Genomic DNA, 21,613 nt, shown 5'->3' on the forward strand with positions numbered 1-21,613 from the left:
GAGTAAAAACAATTAGAGATATTTTGCGTGGTGGTGGTTCAGTATTGACTTGAGAGTCAAGTTGAAGCTCAACTAAAAAGAGGATCAAACAATTGTTTTTCCTCAACCAGAACAGGCCAAACTGGTTTGGCTCACTAATAACTGACTGATAATTATAGAGTTAACTGTTAATTTACAGATAAGTATTGCATTTTTAACCTATACTCACAATACTGAGATCTTGAAAACAACATTCTGTTTATACCACTGTTAAAGATATAGGAGCCCCATCCTCCTTTCCATATAATCACCTTACACAGATCCCGCACACTTGCTGTAGACAAATAGAGATCATAGTGGTGGTTAAAAAAATAATAATCTCAATGCCAGGTCCCAAGTCCTGATTTTTTTAAATTTTATTTTGGTGGCCAAGTACCAAAAAGGCCACCTTCTATCACCAATATCTTTCATTACTCAAAAAATGAATGAATGTGGCACCACTGCAGTACTATAGGAGCTTGCTTCTTTCAGCCAGTCACCAAAATAGTTTTCTAATGCATACTATATCCATCTGATGCAAACTCACCACACCAACCACACTTTGGGGTGCAATCCTATGTATGTTTAGGCAGTAAAAAATCCCACAACTCCCAGCATTCTCCAGCCAGAACCCCTGTCTAACGAATGCTGAGAGTTTTAAGATTTTCTTTTTCTATCTCAACATGCAAAGAATTGCACCGTTAGTGTATGTTAGGGACACAATGATCACGAAAGATCAAGATAATGGACCATGCTGCAGGAGGGGATTTCTGTTCTCTAACCTTGTACATTTCTTTATACATCAGATGAGGAGGCTTCCTGACAGCCATAAATCCAGAGCAGCACTTCTCAAACCACTGACTGTGGAGAAACATTCTTGTTCTGAATTAAAACTGGAGATATACCTTACTATCACAGAAGAGTTCATCTTCCATGTTTCTGCATGAAGAACTGATCTGGGTACAACTGGAATGAGGCAAACCCACAACAGTGACTCATACAGCAGCACAAGAGGATGGTCCACCATGAATTGGGCAACTCTGCTGTGTCTGCATCAGGATTCATTATACAATCCAATGGCATCCAATGCTGAGACATAGTAGGATTACTCTCGCCCAAAAGCTGACTGGGAGGAGGCAAGGCCAGAACCGTGAATCACACAGAGATGCCATAGCCAGACTCCTCTATGCCTGGGGACTTTGGATTCACATCAGTGATTTAATTTATTCATTTCTTCACAGCACACGATTGGGCCCCAGCTCAGTTTGGGAACGACTGATTCAGAGCAATGGATCCATGGTATTGCAGCACCAAGAATTTCCAGACACAAGCATGTTACCCGCTGGATCTCCTGAAAGTTTTTTTTTTATCTGCTTTCCCCAAATTGACTGTCTAAACAAGAAACAGGATGTTCGTTACCCATCCACACCACAAAAATCTCAAAAATGATGAATCACAGTAGTTTTAGGGGGAGAGAGAAATAGCCTTCAACTGCATGGATTTTGCTGGCTCCTCCTGGTCATTTTTGAAAACCTAAACCTAGCATTGGGAATTTTATCAGTCCACTTTCATATTTCCCCACCTTTTTTTTCCCTTGGGTGCATCCTGGTGTACATTTGCAGAAGGACAAGTGGGAGTAACAGAAGCGATGTGTGGTTGGATACAGGTCTGGAGCCAGCCTAAAAGTTCTGGGGCGAAGGGAAGGGGCAGTTCATCTGGTTTACAGGCCTTTTAAGGACAAAATTGTCAACTTTTTTTAAAAAATCATTTGTTTATGAAAAATATTTGAGGGGGCAGAGAAATTTAGGGGGCACCCCATAACCACCACTACCACCACCCTGGCTACAGGGCCAGCTGGGTGCTAAGGCTGACTTCTGCACACCAGCTTTTCCTCCCTTCTCTTTCTATCGCAATGACAGTGGATGAACAGAATATGTGTTGAGATAATGCCCTATGTCAGGGGTGTTGAACCTCTTTTAGCCTGAGGACCAAATTCTGTTTTGGACAGGCTCTTGGGGGCCATATTCCAGTGGTGGGAGGGGCCAAAGGCAAAATGGTTGAGGCCAAAAAAAACCCAGCATATTTTTGTTAAAGCTCTTACTGCCAGTCACTAAGCCTTAAGAGAAATATGCCAACCATATAGAACTGGAGTGGGGTGGTGGTGGTGGATGCATGTGCAAAAACTAGGAAACCACCAAATGACTGGCATTCAGGGAGAGGGGTGGGGCCTGCTGAAGGGGGTGTGGCTATTTGGGGAACCCCGGAGGGCTAGATTTCAGCCCATGCCTGAGGTTCTGCACCCCAGCCCAATCTGAAGCCTGAATGAAGGAGGTGACCGGTGGTGCAGGTAAGTCATTTAAGACCCTGGGCTTAATTATCTTATGGAAGGCCCTTTTAGATGGCCAGTTATGAAGTGCACAACAAACACTTCTCTTCCCTACCCCCCACCCCCACTCCTGTACCATGGTTTCAAACTCCTTCTATGTTCCTGGTATGTTAGAACAAAGACAAAACTGTTTGACTACCCTGAGTAAAAGCAGTTCTCTGAGCATTTGCAGTTTTGCATATAAACTCACTTAGGGCACAGTTCTATGCATATTTAGACAGAAAAGACCTACAACTCCCAGCATGCCCCAGCCAGAAGTGCTGGGAGTTGTGGGACATTTTTCTGTCTAAACCTGTGCAGGATTGTGCCTTTAGAGTGCAGTCCTATGCATGTTGAGACGCGGGGGTGGGGGGACCCTCATACAACCCACAGAATTCCTCAGGCAGCCATTCTGGTTGGGAAATGCTGGGAGTTGTGGGGCATTTCGCTGTCTAAACATGCACAGAAACACACCCTTAAAAAACAGTACCACAATGACTACACAAATAAAATGAAGTTTTATTTCAGTCTCCGGATAGTGGTTTAAGGGCTCCCTGAGCTATGGGAGTGTAGATTTTAGCCCCGCGATCTGGCCCTAGCTGCACAGCTAGTCAAGTGACCGGGAACTACGGTTCAGAACTGTGTTGTGTTGATTTGTTTGGTTTTACTCCTTTCCGAAGCCATGGCTGCTCTTTGTTTCCTGTATAAGACGTGTTGAGAGAGATCGGATGTATCCCTCTGCGTCTAAAACCAACGTTCGGCATCCATACCACGAATTCAGGGTTTTCACTTGTGGAGATCGTGTGTGTGTGTGTGTGTGTGTGTGTGTGTATCTAGCAACGGACGTGATTATGACAAAGATGGGACAATGATATACAGCGGAAGTTTGGAAAAGTCATCTAAAAATCGAGCGGGGTTGTCAACCCTTTTCAGGATTTCCCGGGATCGGTCGCTGTTTTCGTGCGTGCAATGGATCGGCCTCGCCCCCCTTCCAAGGACCGTCTTTCACCTGCCTGCAGTCGCTCCAAGGCGCGCCGCAGCTGAAGCGATCCTGCGGGCGCTGAAGACGGGAAGGGAAACCGGATCCCAGGTGCTCCACCTCGCGCGCAGCGAAGGCGAGGCGGAGATCACCCGGGCGGGCCGGCTGCGGTAGCCGCCCTCTCCGCGGAGATCGGCCGAGGCCAGGCGAGAAGCGCCAGGCTGCCGCCACCGCCGCCTGACGGGAGAATCCCCTCCAGTCCAGCGGTTGGGAGCGGGAGTGGGCGGTGCTCCAGCGAGCGAGTTCCAAGCGAGCGAGCGGGCGGGAGGGACGGAGGGAGGGAGCGAGCGAGCGAGCAGGGGAGCCGCTGCAGCCTTTGCTCTCGCCGGCGCTGCAACTCCAACTCCAGCCACGCTCTTTGCCTGGACATGTCTCGGGAAACTCTCTACTCCTCCTCTCGATCAAGTTTAACAACCGGATGGGTTCAATCCGGCAGGAGGCGGCCCTTTGGCTCTGGAGAGAGGCGCTAGGTCGCCCGGGCGCTGAGAGACGCGGGGCAAAGTTGGCTTTTGGTTTCACGATGTGCATCGCTCCGCTTGTGGCCCCAGTCTGTTGGAATGGACTGAGACAAAAGGGGGACTGGATCTAGGCGAGACAGAGAGAGAGAAAGAGACAGAGAAAGAGGAAAAAGAGACACGTTGCACCCAGCTGGCCTGGTTGGTGAGTTTCATGCTTGCTCTTGCTAGATTTCTTTGCCTTCCAGTTGCATTCGAGTTACTCCGCCGACGTCTTTCCACTGATTAGTATAAGTAATAATCAAAAAGGGGGTATTGAGTACTTAATACGTGGCGGTGCCTTTTAGTGTCAGGATCACAAGAACTGATTTGTCCTTATCTCGGTATCGTACGAATAAATCGTAACCCCCCTCCCCTCCCCTCCCTTCCTACGACAAAAGAGAGAGAGAGAGATACAGCTATCTCGGATCAAAGCCTGCACACTACAGAACCGCGATTTAAGGAGCCTTGTTGCAAAGATGTGCTACTGGTTTTTGCATTCATTGTCGAGTGCAACTTGTTTTAGAAATGGTGCCTTTGGGAAGGGGTTGAAGAATCGGGGAATCCGCGCGGATGCATTGTGGCGCAGCGCCCTCTAGCGGCCGAATCGGGATGCAATAGCAGCGGCGTCGGCGGCTCGTTTTTGCTCTCCGCTCGCCGCTCGCCTGGCCCCGGCAACAAGCCGCTCAAGTTCAGCATTGTCCAGAGAGCCGAGGGAACACGAGGACTCCCCCATTCATTGTCCTTTCTCTCTCTTCTTGGGGGCCTTTTCGGATTTTTTGTAAGGTGAGCTTCGAGGGCAAACAGCCGTTTCTGATTTCCACTCGCCATACTTGTCGGGTTGGGGTCCGGCTGCAGGGAAGGGGGGGGAGTGAATGGCGGGGAGAAGTGGATTAACACTGAGCGATTTAAGCTTCCTTGATCCAGAGTGAAGCCGTCGCATCTTTAGCACTTGGAAAGTTTTTGTTGTTGTTTTTTAAAATGCAATTGGGGGTTGGGGGAGAGAAATGAAACGTGGCGAGCTTAGCGCGAAGTAGATCTATCCGGATGATCTGCCTGAGCTTTTGAGTCCCTTTTTTGCTGGCTTCCTGTGGCGAGCAACGCCAGCTTCCTTCCAAGCAATTAAGTTTCTCCGAGGCGAGAGCGGGGGCTGGGAACCGGAACTACCCGAACAAGTGCCTTGGTCGTAGTGAAGCCCGTTCAGTTATTGTCGAGGCTCGATTTGTACGCTCTTTAAAAAATTGGACAGCCGGTTTCGGAATAAACCCCGGTGGATGGAGACTGATTTTAATCCGTAACGTTCTTCCGATTCTCACCGGCACAAGGCGGTTTCTGGAGAGGTTTATTCCCCAAACCGTTCGGAACCTAATAGTGAATAGGGGGAGGGGGGATAAATAAGATTTGTGTTTGTGTGCGCTTTTTTAAAATGTCATCTGTTCATCCGTTTGAACAGATCTGAATCTCACCTTGCATTAAACTGCCGCAAATCAGACTGCTATCCTTACACTGTTTAAGCTGGGTATTACTGGCTTTTAAACCGGCTTAATTCTCAGCATGCGGAGGAAACGAACAACCCTGCACTAGCCATGCGTACTCGGGAGTGAGCCCTTAGATTTCAATGAGATTTACTTCTGAGTAGACACTTGTAGGATCGAGATCAGGCGTACCCTAGTTAATCCGGAGGGAATGCGTATCTGCCAGTTTCGTCCCATTGAAGTGAATGAGACCAAACCGGTTTAAGCTCAAGAAGGTGATGGTTCGAGTAGCATATAGTTGGATTAGGGCGCTAGGCCAACAGACACTCCACATCTACTGTGCGATCCTATGCGTGTCTATTCAGAAGTAAGTCCGATGGAGTTCAGTGAGACTCCCAGGTTAGCACGTGTAAGATTGCAGCTGCACTCCCATACACACTTGCCTGGGAGTAAGTCCCCTTGAACACACAAGTAGACATGGCTAGGATAGCACTGCTAGAGGCTGTTCCGGAGTGATTTGAGAATCGGACACCTGCAGTGGCTTTTTTATGTCAATTTGTCAACGCCTGTTTGAGGACAGGCACGTCCTCTGCCTTTTACATCAGCTGCTGATGTGCATTACACAGGTGGGCTCCATGTATTAACGCAACACTTCCAGCCAGAGTAGGTTGCGGATTCTCGCGCGACACTTTAAAAAAATTCCATTCATCAAAATCGAGCGATCTCACTCCGTCGTGCTTTTCAGTGGGTTAAAAAAATAGCAATCCTTTCAACCTGTATAAATTGTCCGGAGAAGTCCCTGAAACGTTGCTAGGACTGGCTTCCTTTTTAAATATTGACGCTCTCAAATGGAATCTGTAAACCCTCCCATTTTCCCGGAGTGACCCCCCCTCCTCTCTCTGCGTTCCTATTGGAGAGTCCCATCTGGAGTTCAGTCTCTCAGAAATAAGGCAGCCATGCATTTGAGACTCTCCTCCTGGGAAATTCCTACTCCTAAGAGTAAGTGCTAAGCTTTGAAACTCCTCGAGAACCTCCGTCCTTTTCTCGCTAGTGGGAGCTGAAATTAGAAGCGGGTGGAGAAGAAAGGCGAATGGAAATTCGTACGTGCGCAGTAACCGGAATCCGATGCGCAATTGCAGAAAGTTGCAAACGACAGCGGTACCAGGCAAACGTAGATGCGCTGCTTGAGCTCATTAGTTCTGCCCAGGATCGCGCTGCAAGTCATATTCAAATCAATTGGACTCACTTCTGAATAAATATAACGTCTGTTTGGCTGCTAATAGGTAAACTCTTTTATGTCGCCCCATTGATTTAAATCGGCTTAACTCGTTTGTAGCTCACACGACCGAAGCACACCAGGGATTTAGGATACTAGCGTTGAAGCGTCTGGCCGGATCCTATTCTCTGAATCCAGTGGAGCTTACTCCTAAGTAAATGTACGAAGATTTTGTGGCTTTAGGATTAGATTCGAGTCCCATTCATTTTAGTGGATCTACTCCAAGAAGGACTAACATTGGCTACAACTCTTAGGATGCAATGGTGTAAACCATTACCTGTGAGTAAATCCCATTGAATCGATTCGGCCTTACTTGTGAGTACACCTGCATGGGATTGCCCTGCCTAGTTGATCAACTTGGGTGGGGATCCAAGATGTTGTTTTACGTTCTTGGAGATGTTTGCACTACTCTCTGGAGGATTTTGTTTTAAAAAATGTTAGAAAGAACTCTTAATTCACTATACATAACTGCAATTCAGAGCAATCCGGGCCTCCCAAGTTGTCGGGGGGGGGGGGGTTGGGGGGGCGGCGGCGGTCCTTTCCCGTCTATAATTTTTGCTTGGGTAATGTGGAGCTTGGGTGGGAACTGCCCTTCAGGGCGCAGCATGCAGCCCCACTTTGCGACGCTGGAGTGTTGCAGAAGGTGGGTTTGCCTTTCGCCCAGCTGCGCACGCTGGCGAAGATTTATTACGCTCCGAAGCGGTGCCGCCGGGAGGTGGAGTGTTAAAAGCCCCGGAGGAGGTGAAGATTTAGTTGGCGGAGGCTTCCTTTTAAGGGCCTGCGGCACAATCGGCAAACTAGAAAGCAATTACGGACTTGGAAACGTGATGAGACGCTTTCAAAGGAGAGAGGCCAGAATTCTCTGCGAAAACTCGGGCGGGTGGGCGCAACAAACTTTGAGAACCGAGGCTTTTTGTTTGTTTGTTAATTAAAAAAAAGAAAAGCATAAAAGATCCCCTGTTCTCACTCTCTGAAATGATGAAGTCCTTAACCTCATGAATTCAAATCAAAACTGCGACCCACGAAGGAAAGGATGAAGTCGAGAGCAAAAAGCGCGCGCCAATTAGGGACGAGAAGAACGGACTCCTGAACGGGCTTCCTCAGGAGGAAGCCCCCAGAGGTGGTACCCACTGCTAGCCTTACGTCCCATTCATTACAGTGGGACTACTCTAAGTAGGGCTGGCAGTAGGTACAGCCCACTGAGTTGATGGGGACTTGTTGCGCCCCCACCCCAAAGAGGCAAACGCACCTCCCCTCCCCGCATGGGGCGTTCTTGCAGGTGAACGTGTTTGCAGCTTTCTCTTGCTTCGCGCTCTTCCTCGCATGAGGACCTCGGTGGGAGTCGCGCTGGGCATCTCTCACTCCCCACCCTTGGCCGCGTTTGATCCCGGCCGCCGCCCAGGCAAATTTGCTCCTTCCTCAGAAGAAAAGCTAGTGGCGCGTTTGATCCTGACGAGGGCTATAATCACTCCGGAGCCAGATGGTTGCGAGCCGCGGAGCCGCTGAAAAGTGCGGTTTGCGCTCCTCCTCTCGTGCCAGAGAAACGAGTTCCGGAGGCGGTTTGGTGGTGGCGGTGGCGGCGGCGGCGGCCCCGGCCCCTGCTTTGGCGGAGGAATCCGGGAAGGAGAGCGGGCCGCGCTGAGAGAGCAAAGGAGCGAGAGCGCAGCGCCACTGCAGGGAGGGACGGAGGGAGCGGGTGAGGGGCGGCCCGGCGCTCGCCATGCGGTTAGGGGAGCGCAGGCGGCTCCTTCCTGCAGCGCTTGGCAAGCCTCCGCCGTCCCTCGGCAGCCGTTGAAGGCGAGACAAAGGTGAAGTGCAAGGAGCGCGGGACTCGCTTTCCACCTCTTCTGGAGGGTGGGGGGGAGAGAAACTTTGCGGAAAGGCAAAGTTTGGGGAATGGAGGACGAGGGTGCCGTCCCAGGCCGCGCCGCTACCCGAGATAGGGCGCCAGACCGGCTTCTGCTGCTGTTGCAGGGGGCGGGGCGGGGAAAGCGAGAGAAAAGCCGGAGCGAAGGCGGTTTGGCAACTTGGGAAGGAGTTCTGCCGAGAGGGGAGCGTCTTATTTTCCACGCGAGGTGGCGACGGGGTGGGTCGATTGGGAAGTAAAAGTTAGCATCCCCCCTCCCCCCTCCTCTCATTTACTCTTGTACTGCCTGCCCCCTTTTAAAAAAAGCCTTGAGTTGTAGGGGGAAGCGTGATGAGAATAGCAAATCTGGCACGAGGGGCTGCTCCTGTTGCAGAGCTATTGTCCTGCTGCCATGAGTGTTGTACAATGCAAGCCAAGGCATGGATTGTTGTAAAATCTGCAGTGAGTGTGTGGGGGGGGGGTAGGTGGGGGGGCATCCTCCAGGAAGGGTTAATAGATAGTTTTGTTTTATGTGTGGGTGGGTGGTAATCTTTAAATGTTGGGAAAATGCAACATACTCTAAAAATGCAACCCTCTCTTGGAGGGCACAGTATTCAGCCCCAGTTAAAGCTGATTCAAGATTGGGATGGGACAGGTCAGGGTCCCTGCATTTTCCATTGCTTTTATCTAGATACCTTTTTCCAGACTGTACCCTCTTCCCTAATAGAAGTAGGAAATACACTTGATTCCTCTTCCTCATCATCGTTGAAACCTGTTTGTTGTTACCTGGCTGAGAAGATGAAAAATGAGTTGTAGTAAAGAGTAATTCCCTTTTCCCTTATTAGTAGCAGTTTGAAAGGAGAGAGCCCTTCACTGTGGACTGGAGTTGTAATTTTTCTTTTTGTGCAGGCCAAAATTGCCTTGAGGAAGAGCAAAGGGTGGCTAATACTGTATCCTAATTGGAAAGTATGCGTAAGTTCTGTGTATTATGTGTGTAATGTCAAAGTGTTAACTTAATAACCACAAGCTAAGAATTATTGTGAAACAGTTACATCCACCACTTCCTTAGGGTATAATCCATTCATAGTTAAACCTTTGAATTCCCTAGCTTAGAATCACATTAACAATGTGATTCTAAGCATATCTATTCAGAAGTAAGACATGGAGTGTTGCGTGGCACTTACTCCTGGGTAAGTGTGTATAAGATTGCAGCCTAAAATTTACTCCATTATGAAAAAGCCCTGGTGGATCAGACCAATAGTGGGTAGCCAAATTCCACTGGGATGTTAATGGGACTTCAAAGTGCTGAACTTTAGCTACATTGTGCCCTTGATCTTTCTGTTTCTGTTGTTGTTGTTTGCAGTTTCTGTACTAGTTTGACCCTTAAACACTTTTGAAGGATAAAGATCAGAGAGGAAGAACTCAACCACACCTATTTAAGGCTGCAGTCCTATACACACTTACCTGGGAGTAAGCTTTATTGGACTTGGTGGGACGTACTTCTGAGTAAATATGCACAGGATTGTACTGTTTGCATATTGTATCTGTTTTCTTTCCTCCGTCTGTTTCTCTTGTATAATAGCTTCAATAGCCTGTGAAGCTTTGCAAAATAATAATAATATTTTTTTTTAAAAAAAACAGGTTTACCCTCACTTTTCTATGCATTTGTTGGTACTGGATGGGAAAGATAACTTTATTGGTTCCCTTAAAAGTTTGACAAAGTTTTTATATGGCATGTGTGCTGTTTTATAATGTGTTCCTTCTAGTAATGCTGATTCACAGGGGTTTAACAATCAGTAAGATTAGGGCTGTAATCATATTTACTCTTCATTGGGAGGAAGTCCTATTGAACTCAGTGGGAGTTCTAACATATGATGGTAAAGGAGGCCATCATAGTGTGCATTTTTCATATTTATAAACTGTAAAAAAATAATACTCTTGCAAGATTTCTCCAAGTCCATTTCATTATTTTTTTTCTTTGAAGGTTTAGGCTATGCTTGGAAAAACTTGACCTGTCTGAAGAGAAAACAAAGAAGCTACTACATGTTAAGACCACTCTTAATAGCTTCACTTTCTAGTTTCACACTTACTAATGAATAAACATCATTGTGAATTTCAAGTTAATATGAATAGGATTCTGCTATTAATTCAGTGAGTAAATTTGAACCAGAGATTGTGGTTTAAAACAAATTCTGGTCAATTTCAAAGCAAGCCAAATTCAAAACCTGGATTGTTTTGCTAGTTTATTTAACTAACCAGAGTTGGTTTTAAACCACAATATCTGGTTTGAATGAAGTAACAAGTGAGCTTTGATGAAAAGTGAAACTAAACATGGCCGGAGTCTTCATCCCTGCTATGTGGGAAGAGGGGTGGGGGTGGGGAGCACACAAGCCCAAGGCTTTGCTTGGGCTCATTGCAGTTCATGCACAGCTTAGCATAGCACGAGAAATAGACCACTGACTCATGATGTGTTTAGATTGCTTTAAAGCAGGTTTTTTTTTTGCCTGTGGAATTAATACTGCACATTAATGATGGGATTTTGTTCTAGGATAGATCCTTGTAGTTATCAGCAGTATAGTGTAGGTAGCATTAGAATGTATGCAGGTTATTTGTTTGTTTGTTTATTTACAATATTTATATACCGCTCCTTATCTAAAATAGATTCTGGAACAGTGCACATAGGAATGAAACAGGAAAAAGAAAGAAGATTAAAAACAGCAAATTAAAACAAAGGACCAATAAAAACAGTGGCTGTTCAGTTGAGGAATGTTTCCTGTTGCTCCTTGTTGGGCATTCAAGTCTTTCCCAGCCTGGTGCTGTCCCGAAGTGCTGGACTGCAACTCGCAGCATTTCCAGCCAGCATAGCCATTAACCAATGTTGGAAATTGCAGTCCAATGCATCTGGAATACAGGTTGGTGAAGGCCACCGTAGTAGATAGCAAAGCAGGGTGCCCACTGCGGATCCTCTATACATTGGGAGTAATTCCAATACAGGATGGGCTTCTGTATTTCCAACTACAATGGGATCAGAGGCTCACTGAAGAGCTATTAGAAAAGTCTGCTAAGCAAATTCTCTGTGTGTGCAAAACTGAAAAGATGTTGGCAAAACACTACTGTAATGTGGTTTTGTTCATCTGTCAGTCTCTAGTTAGTAAGCTTTTATCATAGTCGAATGGCCTTGCAGATAGTCCTTTGTATTACAACAGTTGTTGTGCTTAGATTATCTAGACCTTAGGGATATAAATTTACCTGCCGATATAAATCTGATAAACAGGTGAACATTTGTGTGAACGCTTTGAAGGTGCAAAACGTTTGGAAAACAATAATTTTGGAGATACATAGAAACTAGAGAAGCAGAGTTTTGGAGACTAGAAGAATATCAGTCCACACAAGATGCTTTTCTCACTCTAGTTCTATTTATTGTAGCAAATGGGCTCAGTTACTAGCCTGCAGCTAAGGAAATGAGAATGTAAAGCAGGGCAACTTGTAGCCCTCTAGATGTTGTTAGAGTGCAGCTCGCATCACCCCCACCTTCTATATGTTGACTTGGGCTGGTGGGAGTTGCATTCTCACAACATCTAGAGGGCCAGAGGTTGCCCACCTCTGTTGTAAAGTCTTGGTCTTCCACTATTTTCTCTCATTTCTTTGGGCAGTCATTTCTCTTCTTTTTTCTTTTTTGTTTAAAAGGGGAAAGTGAAATAATTCTGAGTCATAGATCATAGCCATAAAATCATATTTGAAATGTCCATAGCCTAGCACTCTAGTCTTGATTGCTGAACATTCAGACTCATCCGCTTCTAGTTAACCGGGGTGTTAAGCAAGCACACTCTTTAGATTACTCTTGTGAAATTGGAGTCTTTGGGAGCAAGGAGTACACTCTAGTCCAGTTATAGATGAAACTGGATTAGATACCGAGTGACATTGTTCATTGGTTGGAAAGCTTTGCTTTTAGTAGTTGAGATGTTACCATAGAATTTCTATCGCAATACACTCTTGCTTGCAATGATATACTGGCTTATCTTGCATTCAGGTGGAGCAAAAAGCCTGTGTTCACTTATGCAGAAAATGAAATATTGGATGCCTTGACTATTGCGCTCTATCCAGATAAGCCTGCAACATGTAGAATCACATCTTACAATCTGGCAGTACTTTAGTATGTGTTTAAATGCTAGCAACCTCTTGATATATCATGCATTAGTATGGGGCTTGTAATATAAATGCATTATATTATTTAAAGGCATACAGTGGGATATTGTTTAAGGCATGTCATCTGTCCTCAAAAGCTACTGAACATTTAGTAGGTACCAGGGAAGTGAATATTTTTAATACCTGCCAGAATACATTGAATGGGCAGGAGTTGCATTTGTCATTCGAGAACAGTGCTATGAGGCTAGCTTAGGGAGTAAGAGTACAATACATTTGCCATTGAAACAAATACTAAACCTCCAATTTTGTTTTAACAAGTAGAATTTCTATTTGTCATGGCAGTCCATTAAAAAGTCATATTCCGTGTAAGAGCTGTTAGAAATAAGAATGTTCAAAAGCCTCCTCCCCATTCCTCTATCTGCAGTAATTTACAGCTGTTAGAAGAATAGAAAGTTTCCCCCTCCACATCTGCTTGAACTGGAGCAAAGGCAAAATGTTTGACTTAAGTTTGTTGTGTTTTTGAGTACTCAAAAACATCTTTGAAAGGTGTTGGTAGTTTCAAAGGTTGGTGTTTTAAAAAATGTGTATACCGTCCTTTTTTCTGCAGTGATATTGTCACTGTCCCCCCCCTCCCCAGCAATATGTAGCACCTGCTAAATGCAGGACAGTATCTGTGTCACAAATGATGTTGCACTAGCAGAAACTAGGTTCAAACTATATACAAGGGGAGAATCTAACCAAAGTTCCGCTTGCGCAAGAAGTTGTGCAACCACTTTCAGGAATGGGCCATGCTCTGCTAATGCAATGATTAATTAAATAAATCCAGATGTATTGTTCCAGTCAGTCCTTCTCTTAATAGTGCCCTCCAGGTGCTTTGGACTACAACTACTATCAGCCCCAGCCATCAGGGTCAGTGGTCAAGGATTGCAGGAGTTGTAGTAAAAAAAAATCTGGAGGTCACCAGGTTGGGGAAGACTGTTCATCCTACTCTGGCTTAATCAGTAAAATATAGGAAGCTAGAGTGCTGGTTCTTTGTTTTGACTATTAATGGCCTTAGAAGCACAGTACAACTGTAGGGATGATCCCCACCCTCTCCCCAGCTCTGTGATTAGAAAGAAGGCTTTAATTTCCTTTGGTGCTGCTTCCTGGCAGAGCTTGGAGCATCTCAGAAATTCAGGAGCAAACTGGTATGTCCTAGCCTTCCTTGTTGCAGAGGGGAGCTGGGTCTTGTTTTTTTCACTGCTCTTTTGAGTGCCTCAAAAGGGCATTGGTGAAACAAGTCCCAGCCTTCCTCTTCAGCTTGGAGCGGGAGTGAGTGGAAGGCATCATTTTCACAGTTGGGGCTGACCACCCAAATGCCTCAAAAGCCCAAGTAGACTGTGTGGATGATCTCTAGCTCCAAACATGGGCTTCTGTTAATGTCAAGGATCCCACAATCTCTTTCCCTGATCCCAGCTTGGAGCTTGTTAGTGTAGCAGAGTGCAGTGATTTTCGTTGGCGCTGTGCAGAGGAATGGCGAAGACCCTGCCTCTTAGAGGGACATGGTCCTGGTGACCACAAATGCTTGATTGGCTCCCAAGACCAGTCAAAACCAAGGAACCCTGATTTAGGGAGCTATGATAGAAACCCATGACAATTGCATTGGGTCCTTATATGACTTAATCATAGTACACAAAAGATAAGCTATTTAGAATGCATGAGAGAATGATATAAGCCATGCAGTATTTATTTTCAAAGAACAAACGTTAGAAAACCTGAATTAATATTCCTTTTTCTGTTTCAGGTTTTTGGAATTTGCCTCCATGGAGAGCCGTTTGACCATGCTGCTGCTGCTGCTTGTGCAGCATTTTGGAAACTGTGAAGGGAATCCAAGACAGTATCGTTTGTTGCCAATACAATTCACTCAAGTTCACTACAATGCCACAGTGTACGAAAACTCTGCAGCTAAGACCTATGTTGGGCATCCAGTAAAAATGGGCATTTATATCGCGAACTCCCTCTGGGATATAAAATACAAAATAATTTCTGGGGACACTGAGAACTTGTTCAAAGCTGAAGAATATATTTTGGGAGATTTTTGCTTCTTACGAATACGAACCAAGGGAGGGAACACTGCTATACTTAACAGAGAAGTAAAGGACCATTACCTACTAACTGTCAAAGCAATAGAAAAGAACACTAACACAGAAGCTCGCACAAGAGTCAGAGTGCAAGTATTGGATACAAATGACTTAAGGCCTTTGTTCTCTCCAACATCTTACAGTGTTTCATTGCCTGAGAATACAGCAATAAGGACCAGCGTTGCAAGAGTCAGTGCAACGGATGCAGATATTGGAACCAATGGGGAGTTTTATTACAGCTTTAAAGAGAGGACAGATATGTTTGCTATACATCCAACAAGTGGCGTGGTGGTTCTGACGGGCAGACTTGACTATTCGGAAACCAAAGTTTATGAGATGGAAATTCTTGCTGTGGATCGTGGAATGAAATTGTATGGCAGCAGTGGCATCAGCAGCATGGCAAGGTTGACTGTTCACATCGAGCAGGCTAATGAACATGCTCCGGTTATCACAGCCCTTGCTTTGGCTCCTTCAGAGCTGGACAGGGATTCAGCATATGCAATCGTAACTGTTGAGGACAGGGACCATGGTTCAAATGGAGAGGTAGCATCTCTAAGCATTGTGGCAGGTGATCCACTGCAGCAGTTCAGAGCTGTGAGGACTTTTCCGGGTGGAAAAGAATATAAAATCAAAGCTGTTGGCAATATTGATTGGGAGAACCAACCATTTGGCTATAATCTTACTGTGCAGGCTAAGGATAAAGGGAATCCTCCAAAGTTTTCTTCTGTAAAAGTAATCCATGTAGCATCTCCCCAGTTCAGGTCTGGACCAGTCCGATTTGAAAGAGATGTTTACAGAGCAGAGATAAGTGAATTTGCCCCACCAAACACCCCTGTGGTTATGGTGAAAACTTTGCCTACTTACTCCCATTTAAAATATGTGTTTAAAAATGCACCAGGCAAAATCAGATTCAACTTGAACCCTCACACTGGCCTTATTACCACCCTAGAACCCATAAAAGCACAACAGGCATCCCATTTCGAATTTGACATCATGACAAGTGACAGAAAAGCTTCTACGAAAGTATTGATTAAAGTCCTAGATGTGAATACACATTCCCCTGAATTTACCCAGACATCTTACAAAGCTTCATTTGATGAGAATGTTCTTATAGGTACGAGTGTAATGAGTGTGAACGCAAAGGATCTTGATGAAGGTGAAAGTGGCTATGTGACGTATAGTATTGCAAACATAAACCCTGTTCCCTTTGTGATAAACCACTTCAGTGGTATTATCAGTACGTCTGAAAACATGGATTATGAATTGATGCCAAGAATATATAAATTAAGAATTCGAGCTTCTGACTGGGGTACACCATATCGCAGAGAAGTTGAAGTTCCTGTTACTATAGTTTTAAATAATTTGAATGATAACACTCCGCTGTTTGAGAAAATAAATTGTGTGGGGACGATTCCCAGGGAACTTGGTGTTGGAGAACAAATAACAACGGTGTCAGCCATTGATGCTGATGAGCTCCAGTTGGTGCAATACCAAATTCAATCAGGAAATGAATTAGATATATTTAGTTTAAATCCAAATTCTGGAGTGCTTTCCCTGAAACAGTCATTAGGAGATGGCTTAGGTGTAAAATCACCTTTTCATAGCTTGAGAATAACAGCTACAGATGGAGAGAACTTTGCAACACCTTTGTATATTAACATTACTGTAGTTGCCAGCCGCAAACCAGTAAACTTACAATGTGAAGAGACTGGTGTAGCCAAAATGTTGGCAGAGAAACTCTTGCAGGCAAATAAACTGCATGGTCGTGGTGAAGTTGAAGATGCTTTTTTTGACACTCACTCTGTGAATCTGCATGCACCTCTGTTTGGAAATAGTCTCCCTAGTAGCATTGAATTAAGAGAAGATCAGCTTGTAGGTTCCAGCATAATTCTTATGAATGCTACTGATCTTGACACTGGTTTCAATGGAAAGCTGGTCTATGCTATCTCTGGAGGTAATGATGATAGCAGCTTTATCATTGATATGGAAACAGGAATGCTAAAAATCTTATCTCCCCTTGACAGAGAAGTAAAAGATAAATATACATTGAATATTACAGTTTATGACCTTGGAATACCACAGAAGTGTGGCTGGTGTCTTTTAGATATCAAAGTTCTAGATGCCAATGACAATTGTCCAGAATTTTTACAAGATAGCTATTTTGTTGATGTGAATGAAAACAAGGACCTAAATACAGAAATCATTCAAATAGAAGCCATAGATAAAGATTTAGGGACTAATGGGGAAGTGCGATATTCATTTCTTACAGATACAGATAAGTTTTCTATTGACAGTGTGACAGGTATTGTGAAAGTTGTAGGACCTTTGGATCGTGAAGATCAACCTGTGTATTTCCTGAAAATAGAGGCTAGGGACCAAGCTAAAGAAGAATCACAACTGTCCTCAACTGTAGTACTGAAAGTGTTGTTGGAAGATGTCAACGATAATCCTCCTAAATTTATTCCATCAAATTATCGCGTGAAAATTCGAGAAGACCTTCCAGAAGGAACCATTATCACATGGCTAGAAGCTTATGATCCTGATTTAGGCCAGTCAAGCCAAGTACGATACAGCCTTTTAGACGGAGGGGATGGAAGCTTTGATGTAGATAAGCTCAGTGGAGCAATTCGTATTGTGCAAGGACTGGATTTTGAGAGGAAACAAGTTTATAATCTAACAATACGGGCCAAAGACAAAGGAAAACCCATTTCATTGTCTTCTACCTGTTACGTTGAGATTGAAGTAGTTGATGTAAATGAAAATCTGCACCCTCCACATTTTCCTAACTTTGTGGATAAAGGTTTTGTAAATGAAGATGTTCCTGTTGGTACTCCAGTGATGACTGTGTCTGCATATGATGAAGATACAGGAAGAGATGGTGAGATTAGATACTCGATAAGGGATGGATCTGGTGTTGGAATTTTCAAAATAGATGAAGAAAAAGGTAAGAATATTTCCGGTTACTCTATATTATTGAATACAATATTTGCTTTATTGAATCATAGAATAGTAGAGTTGGAAGGGGCCTATAAGTCCATCGAGTCCAACCCTTCTGGTCTTCAACAGAAGACCAGCTATAAATCTATTTAAAACTTTAAATTATCTTTTCTTTTTTGGTCTATACCCACAGAGTTCAAAATTTCTGAAATCAGTGAATGGGCTACTTTGGAAGAACATTATAAAGGCTTATTCTGATTGAGAGATTTTCAAATGTAGAATAAATTGGAGTAGTAGAACAACTTGTGTGAATGCATCCCCCTCTCCAGAAAAAGATGGAAAGTAAAACCTACAATTATATACGAGAACTAAGTGTGTAGTCATAAAAGGCTGAGAAAGTTAAGGGGGCCTACATTTAGTAGGTTTCTAAGAAGGTTCTAACATGTTCATTGCCAGAGGAAAAGCACTGTACTCTATGGAAGTGTTTATAGCCAGGTAGGCAACTTGTAGCTCTCCAGAGGTTTTAGCTTACAACTTCCATCATTCCTCAAACACACTGACAATGGTGAGGGATCATAGGAGCAGTAGGCCAAAACATCTGGAGGACCGCAAGTCCCCCACCAGTGGTGTATAGTGAAGCATCTTCTATTCTTTAGTAAGAGAAGCATGAGTTTCCTAAGTCCAGAAAGTGCTACGTTCACCAGGCTAGTTGTAACTTGAGCTTACTTGGGATAAATCTTTTATAGAAATCAAGATATTTCAAATCACCCTTGAAGTTGCCCCAGAAAGTCAAGGCCTGGGCTTCCTCATTCACATCTCAAAATGTGTTGTGTCTGCATGTGGTGGGGAAGTATGCTTGTCCCACACCCTAAATTTGCCCTATGTCCTTGAGCTGATCAAGCACCGGGGTAGCTTGATTTAAGTCAAGGCAAGAAATATTTGCTATGTAAGTCACCATGATAAAAGATAAATGTTAAATCATTAATTTCCCCCTTTCAGATACTTCCTAAATGAAATGTATATTGATTAGTTGCTGCAGCCATAATGCATATATTAATTTAAAATTGAATTGAGGCTTTATAAAACCTCAGAGGGTACACGGTATGTCTTAAATATTGAACAGTAGTTTTACTATTTAAGAAATGTAATGCACAATGCATTGCTTATTTTTAGTTAATGTTTGCGATCATGTCAAGCTATATTAGAATTACTCATGTCACATGTACAGTACAAGAGACTTGTATTTTTATTACTCCTGCCTTGCTCCCATTGCACAAAACAGTAAATAATGTCAATCTAAAGCAAAGGTTGGTAGTTACTGGACATATTGGTGTTCTTCATGAGACAGAAGGTAAATTATCCATGTTCTTTTATAGGTAGAGCTCTAAGTATTTACAGTTAAGAGTACTGTTTATGATCTTATTCCAGAGATGAGATAGTTACTAGAAATAAAAAAAGAGTAAAATTTCACCCAGGTGGGCAAATGGATGATAAGTGTGGTGATTTGCCAGTTCATGGTTCCCAGCATCAAACCACAATATAAATATGTAAACTGTTGTGTTGTATGATGACTGGCAAAGATTTTTTCTACAGAGTTCTTAATTTACAAATAAAAGCAGTCTTTCAAAAGAGGGTCATAACCTGAATTCAGTTTTAAGAGATTGTTGTCTGGATTCTAGCTTGCTCTTCCATTGGTGCAAAGGAGGAGGCACAATTGCTTAACTCCCACTTCTTTTTGTTGGCACTGCAATGTATTGCTAAATGCCACTTATGCCCCCAACCATTGATTTTTTTAGAGGGAAGAGGAGGTAGGAAATAACACTCTATTCTGGCTAGGGGTGGGTAACCTTTTTTTTTTAGTATGCGGCCTTAGTTGGTCAAGGGCCTTGGGCTTCTAAAAAGCCTGATTGTAGTGGGAGAGCAGTGATAATTCGGGGGGGGGGGAGTGTTGGGGAGAGGAGAATTGGTCCTTCCCTCTCCAGGAGCCACACTCCCCAGAAAATGGTCCCTCACATTCCAACTTGACTTTTAAAAAACATCCATTGAAACTAATGGGGCTTTTAAAACCTTAATTGCAGCGGGGGAGGGGCATTTTTTGAGGGGGAAGAGGGGTTAGCTCTTTTCTCCTCAACAAACCCCTATCACTGCAATTAGCATTGTGAGTTTGGGAGGACCATTACAGTTAATGGTGGCTTTTAAAAAGCCTTAATGCAGTCTGGGCAGGGAGCAGAGAAATTTAGGATTGGAAATAAAGCAAGGGAAGTTGGTGGACTGAATGGGGACCTCTCGCAGGTTGTGTTAGGCCCACGGGCCAGAAGTTCCCCATTCCTGATTTAAGCCTATATGTTTGCATTATGTTCAGATTTCATTTTTAACCAGAGAGTTAAGAAAAGCTTTTATTACGCTTTATATTTTAAATTGGATTCTATCTGTCTGTGTGTCCATCCTACGTACATGGAATGCATTCCATTTAAATGCTACTTGAAATATGTGGATGTGAGATGGAGCGGGGGATGGCTGGACTGTGTTTTTCAGCAACTTGTGTACGTTTTCAAAACGTAGGGTTACGTGTGTGTAGAACTACTGGTAGCATAATCAATGCCAGCTATTTCACATTATGTATTGTGCCAAGAGTCTGGTGAGTTCCCAGTTTTTGGCCCCGTTCAGAAGAAACCTTAAACCATGGCTTTAACCACAGTGAATAAGGCAAAAGGCCTTATTTACTGTAGTTTAGGCCTAATGTACACCAGGCAGGATATTGCACTATGAAAGCGGTATATAAAAGGCAGGAGCCACACTACTGCTTTATAGTGGTGTTAAAGTGCACTAACAACTGTTGAGACCCATTGACACATACCATATACCATTTTCATACTGCTATATCCTGCTTGGGGTGGCTCTAGCCTTTTATATACCGCTTTCATACTGCTTTCATAGTGCAAAATCCTGTTTGGTGTAGATTAAGCCTTAAAATGTGGTTTAAGGTGTCTTCTGAACAGGGCCTCTTAAAGATCTAAAACCTGGAACACACATTCTGTATCAGATAATTTGCTGTCCTATAGGAAGATAACTTACAAATTACTTTTGCTCTCTTACTTCCCTCACACCCACACAGAAACCTACCAAGCTAGACTGATTACCAGCTAACAGCCATTTGGCTCTGCCCTGACTTTGTCTAGCCGGGTCTTGGTAATACAGGCAAGTTTGTTAAGTATGTATCATTATTGGATGATTATGGAGATCTAATTCTGTGAAGTTGAAGAAGTAAACATCTTGGCAAGAATATCTGTTTCTATTTCCTGCTAATATTGGATTAGTTCATGTTGAAGATTTTTATTTTCTTAATTTGCCTCACAGGGAATAAATTATATCTGTTTTTTTTAAGAAGACAGTAATTTCTGCTGTTTAACATTCATTAGCTATTGATACATTTCTTGAGATGGCATACGGGTACGTGTCCATACTTAAGATTTGAAAGAACAAAATGCCACTTGTGTAATTATATTTTTAATCTATTATTATACAAAACACGTTATGCTCTTTTTTAAACAGTCCCAAGAGTTGTAATTAAACCTCTCAGCTTTTACCTTTCAAATTATATGTGCTTTGTCAAATGAACTTGTCAGGACTACAAAGCACAATAAGAAATGCAATTAAATTAACAGTGTAGTGCTATCTATGCATGTTTGGACAGAAAAAAGTCATAAAACTGGGGAATTCTTGGAGTACAAAGACAAACTTTGTCTTACCAGCAGACCCTGTGTAATCTGAAATATTCATCCTATTTCTAGGCAAAGAAAACACCACACATGCCCACCTTTGAGTTACAAAGAGGGGTAGAAAAACAAAACAGTAGAACTTCTATGTGTGCTATAATGCAGATCTCAACACTTTCCA

At 43.7% G+C, this 21,613-nt stretch overlaps 1 protein-coding gene across 7 annotated transcripts in view; it reads left to right on the forward strand.

Moving 5' to 3' along the window:
* The first annotated feature begins 3,713 nt into the window (after positions 1-3,713).
* FAT1 (FAT atypical cadherin 1) overlaps positions 3,714-21,613 on the forward strand; it is a 141,238-nt gene continuing 123,338 nt past the window's right edge. For 5 of the 7 annotated variants that reach the window (XM_063135745.1, XM_063135747.1, XM_063135752.1 and 2 more), the window contains exons 1-2: positions 3,714-4,082; positions 14,443-17,723. In XM_063135745.1, the coding sequence (XP_062991815.1) occupies positions 14,462-17,723 (3,262 nt within the window). In that variant the 5' untranslated portion in view covers positions 3,714-4,082; positions 14,443-14,461. Of the gene's footprint in view, positions 4,083-8,377; positions 8,476-14,442; positions 17,724-21,613 lie in introns of those variants that run through there. The other 2 variants (XM_063135748.1, XM_063135749.1) reach the window with 1 other exon arrangement.

Source organism: Elgaria multicarinata, chromosome 10 (genome assembly GCF_023053635.1).
Source record: "Elgaria multicarinata webbii isolate HBS135686 ecotype San Diego chromosome 10, rElgMul1.1.pri, whole genome shotgun sequence".
Lineage (NCBI taxonomy): Eukaryota > Metazoa > Chordata > Lepidosauria > Squamata > Anguidae > Elgaria > Elgaria multicarinata.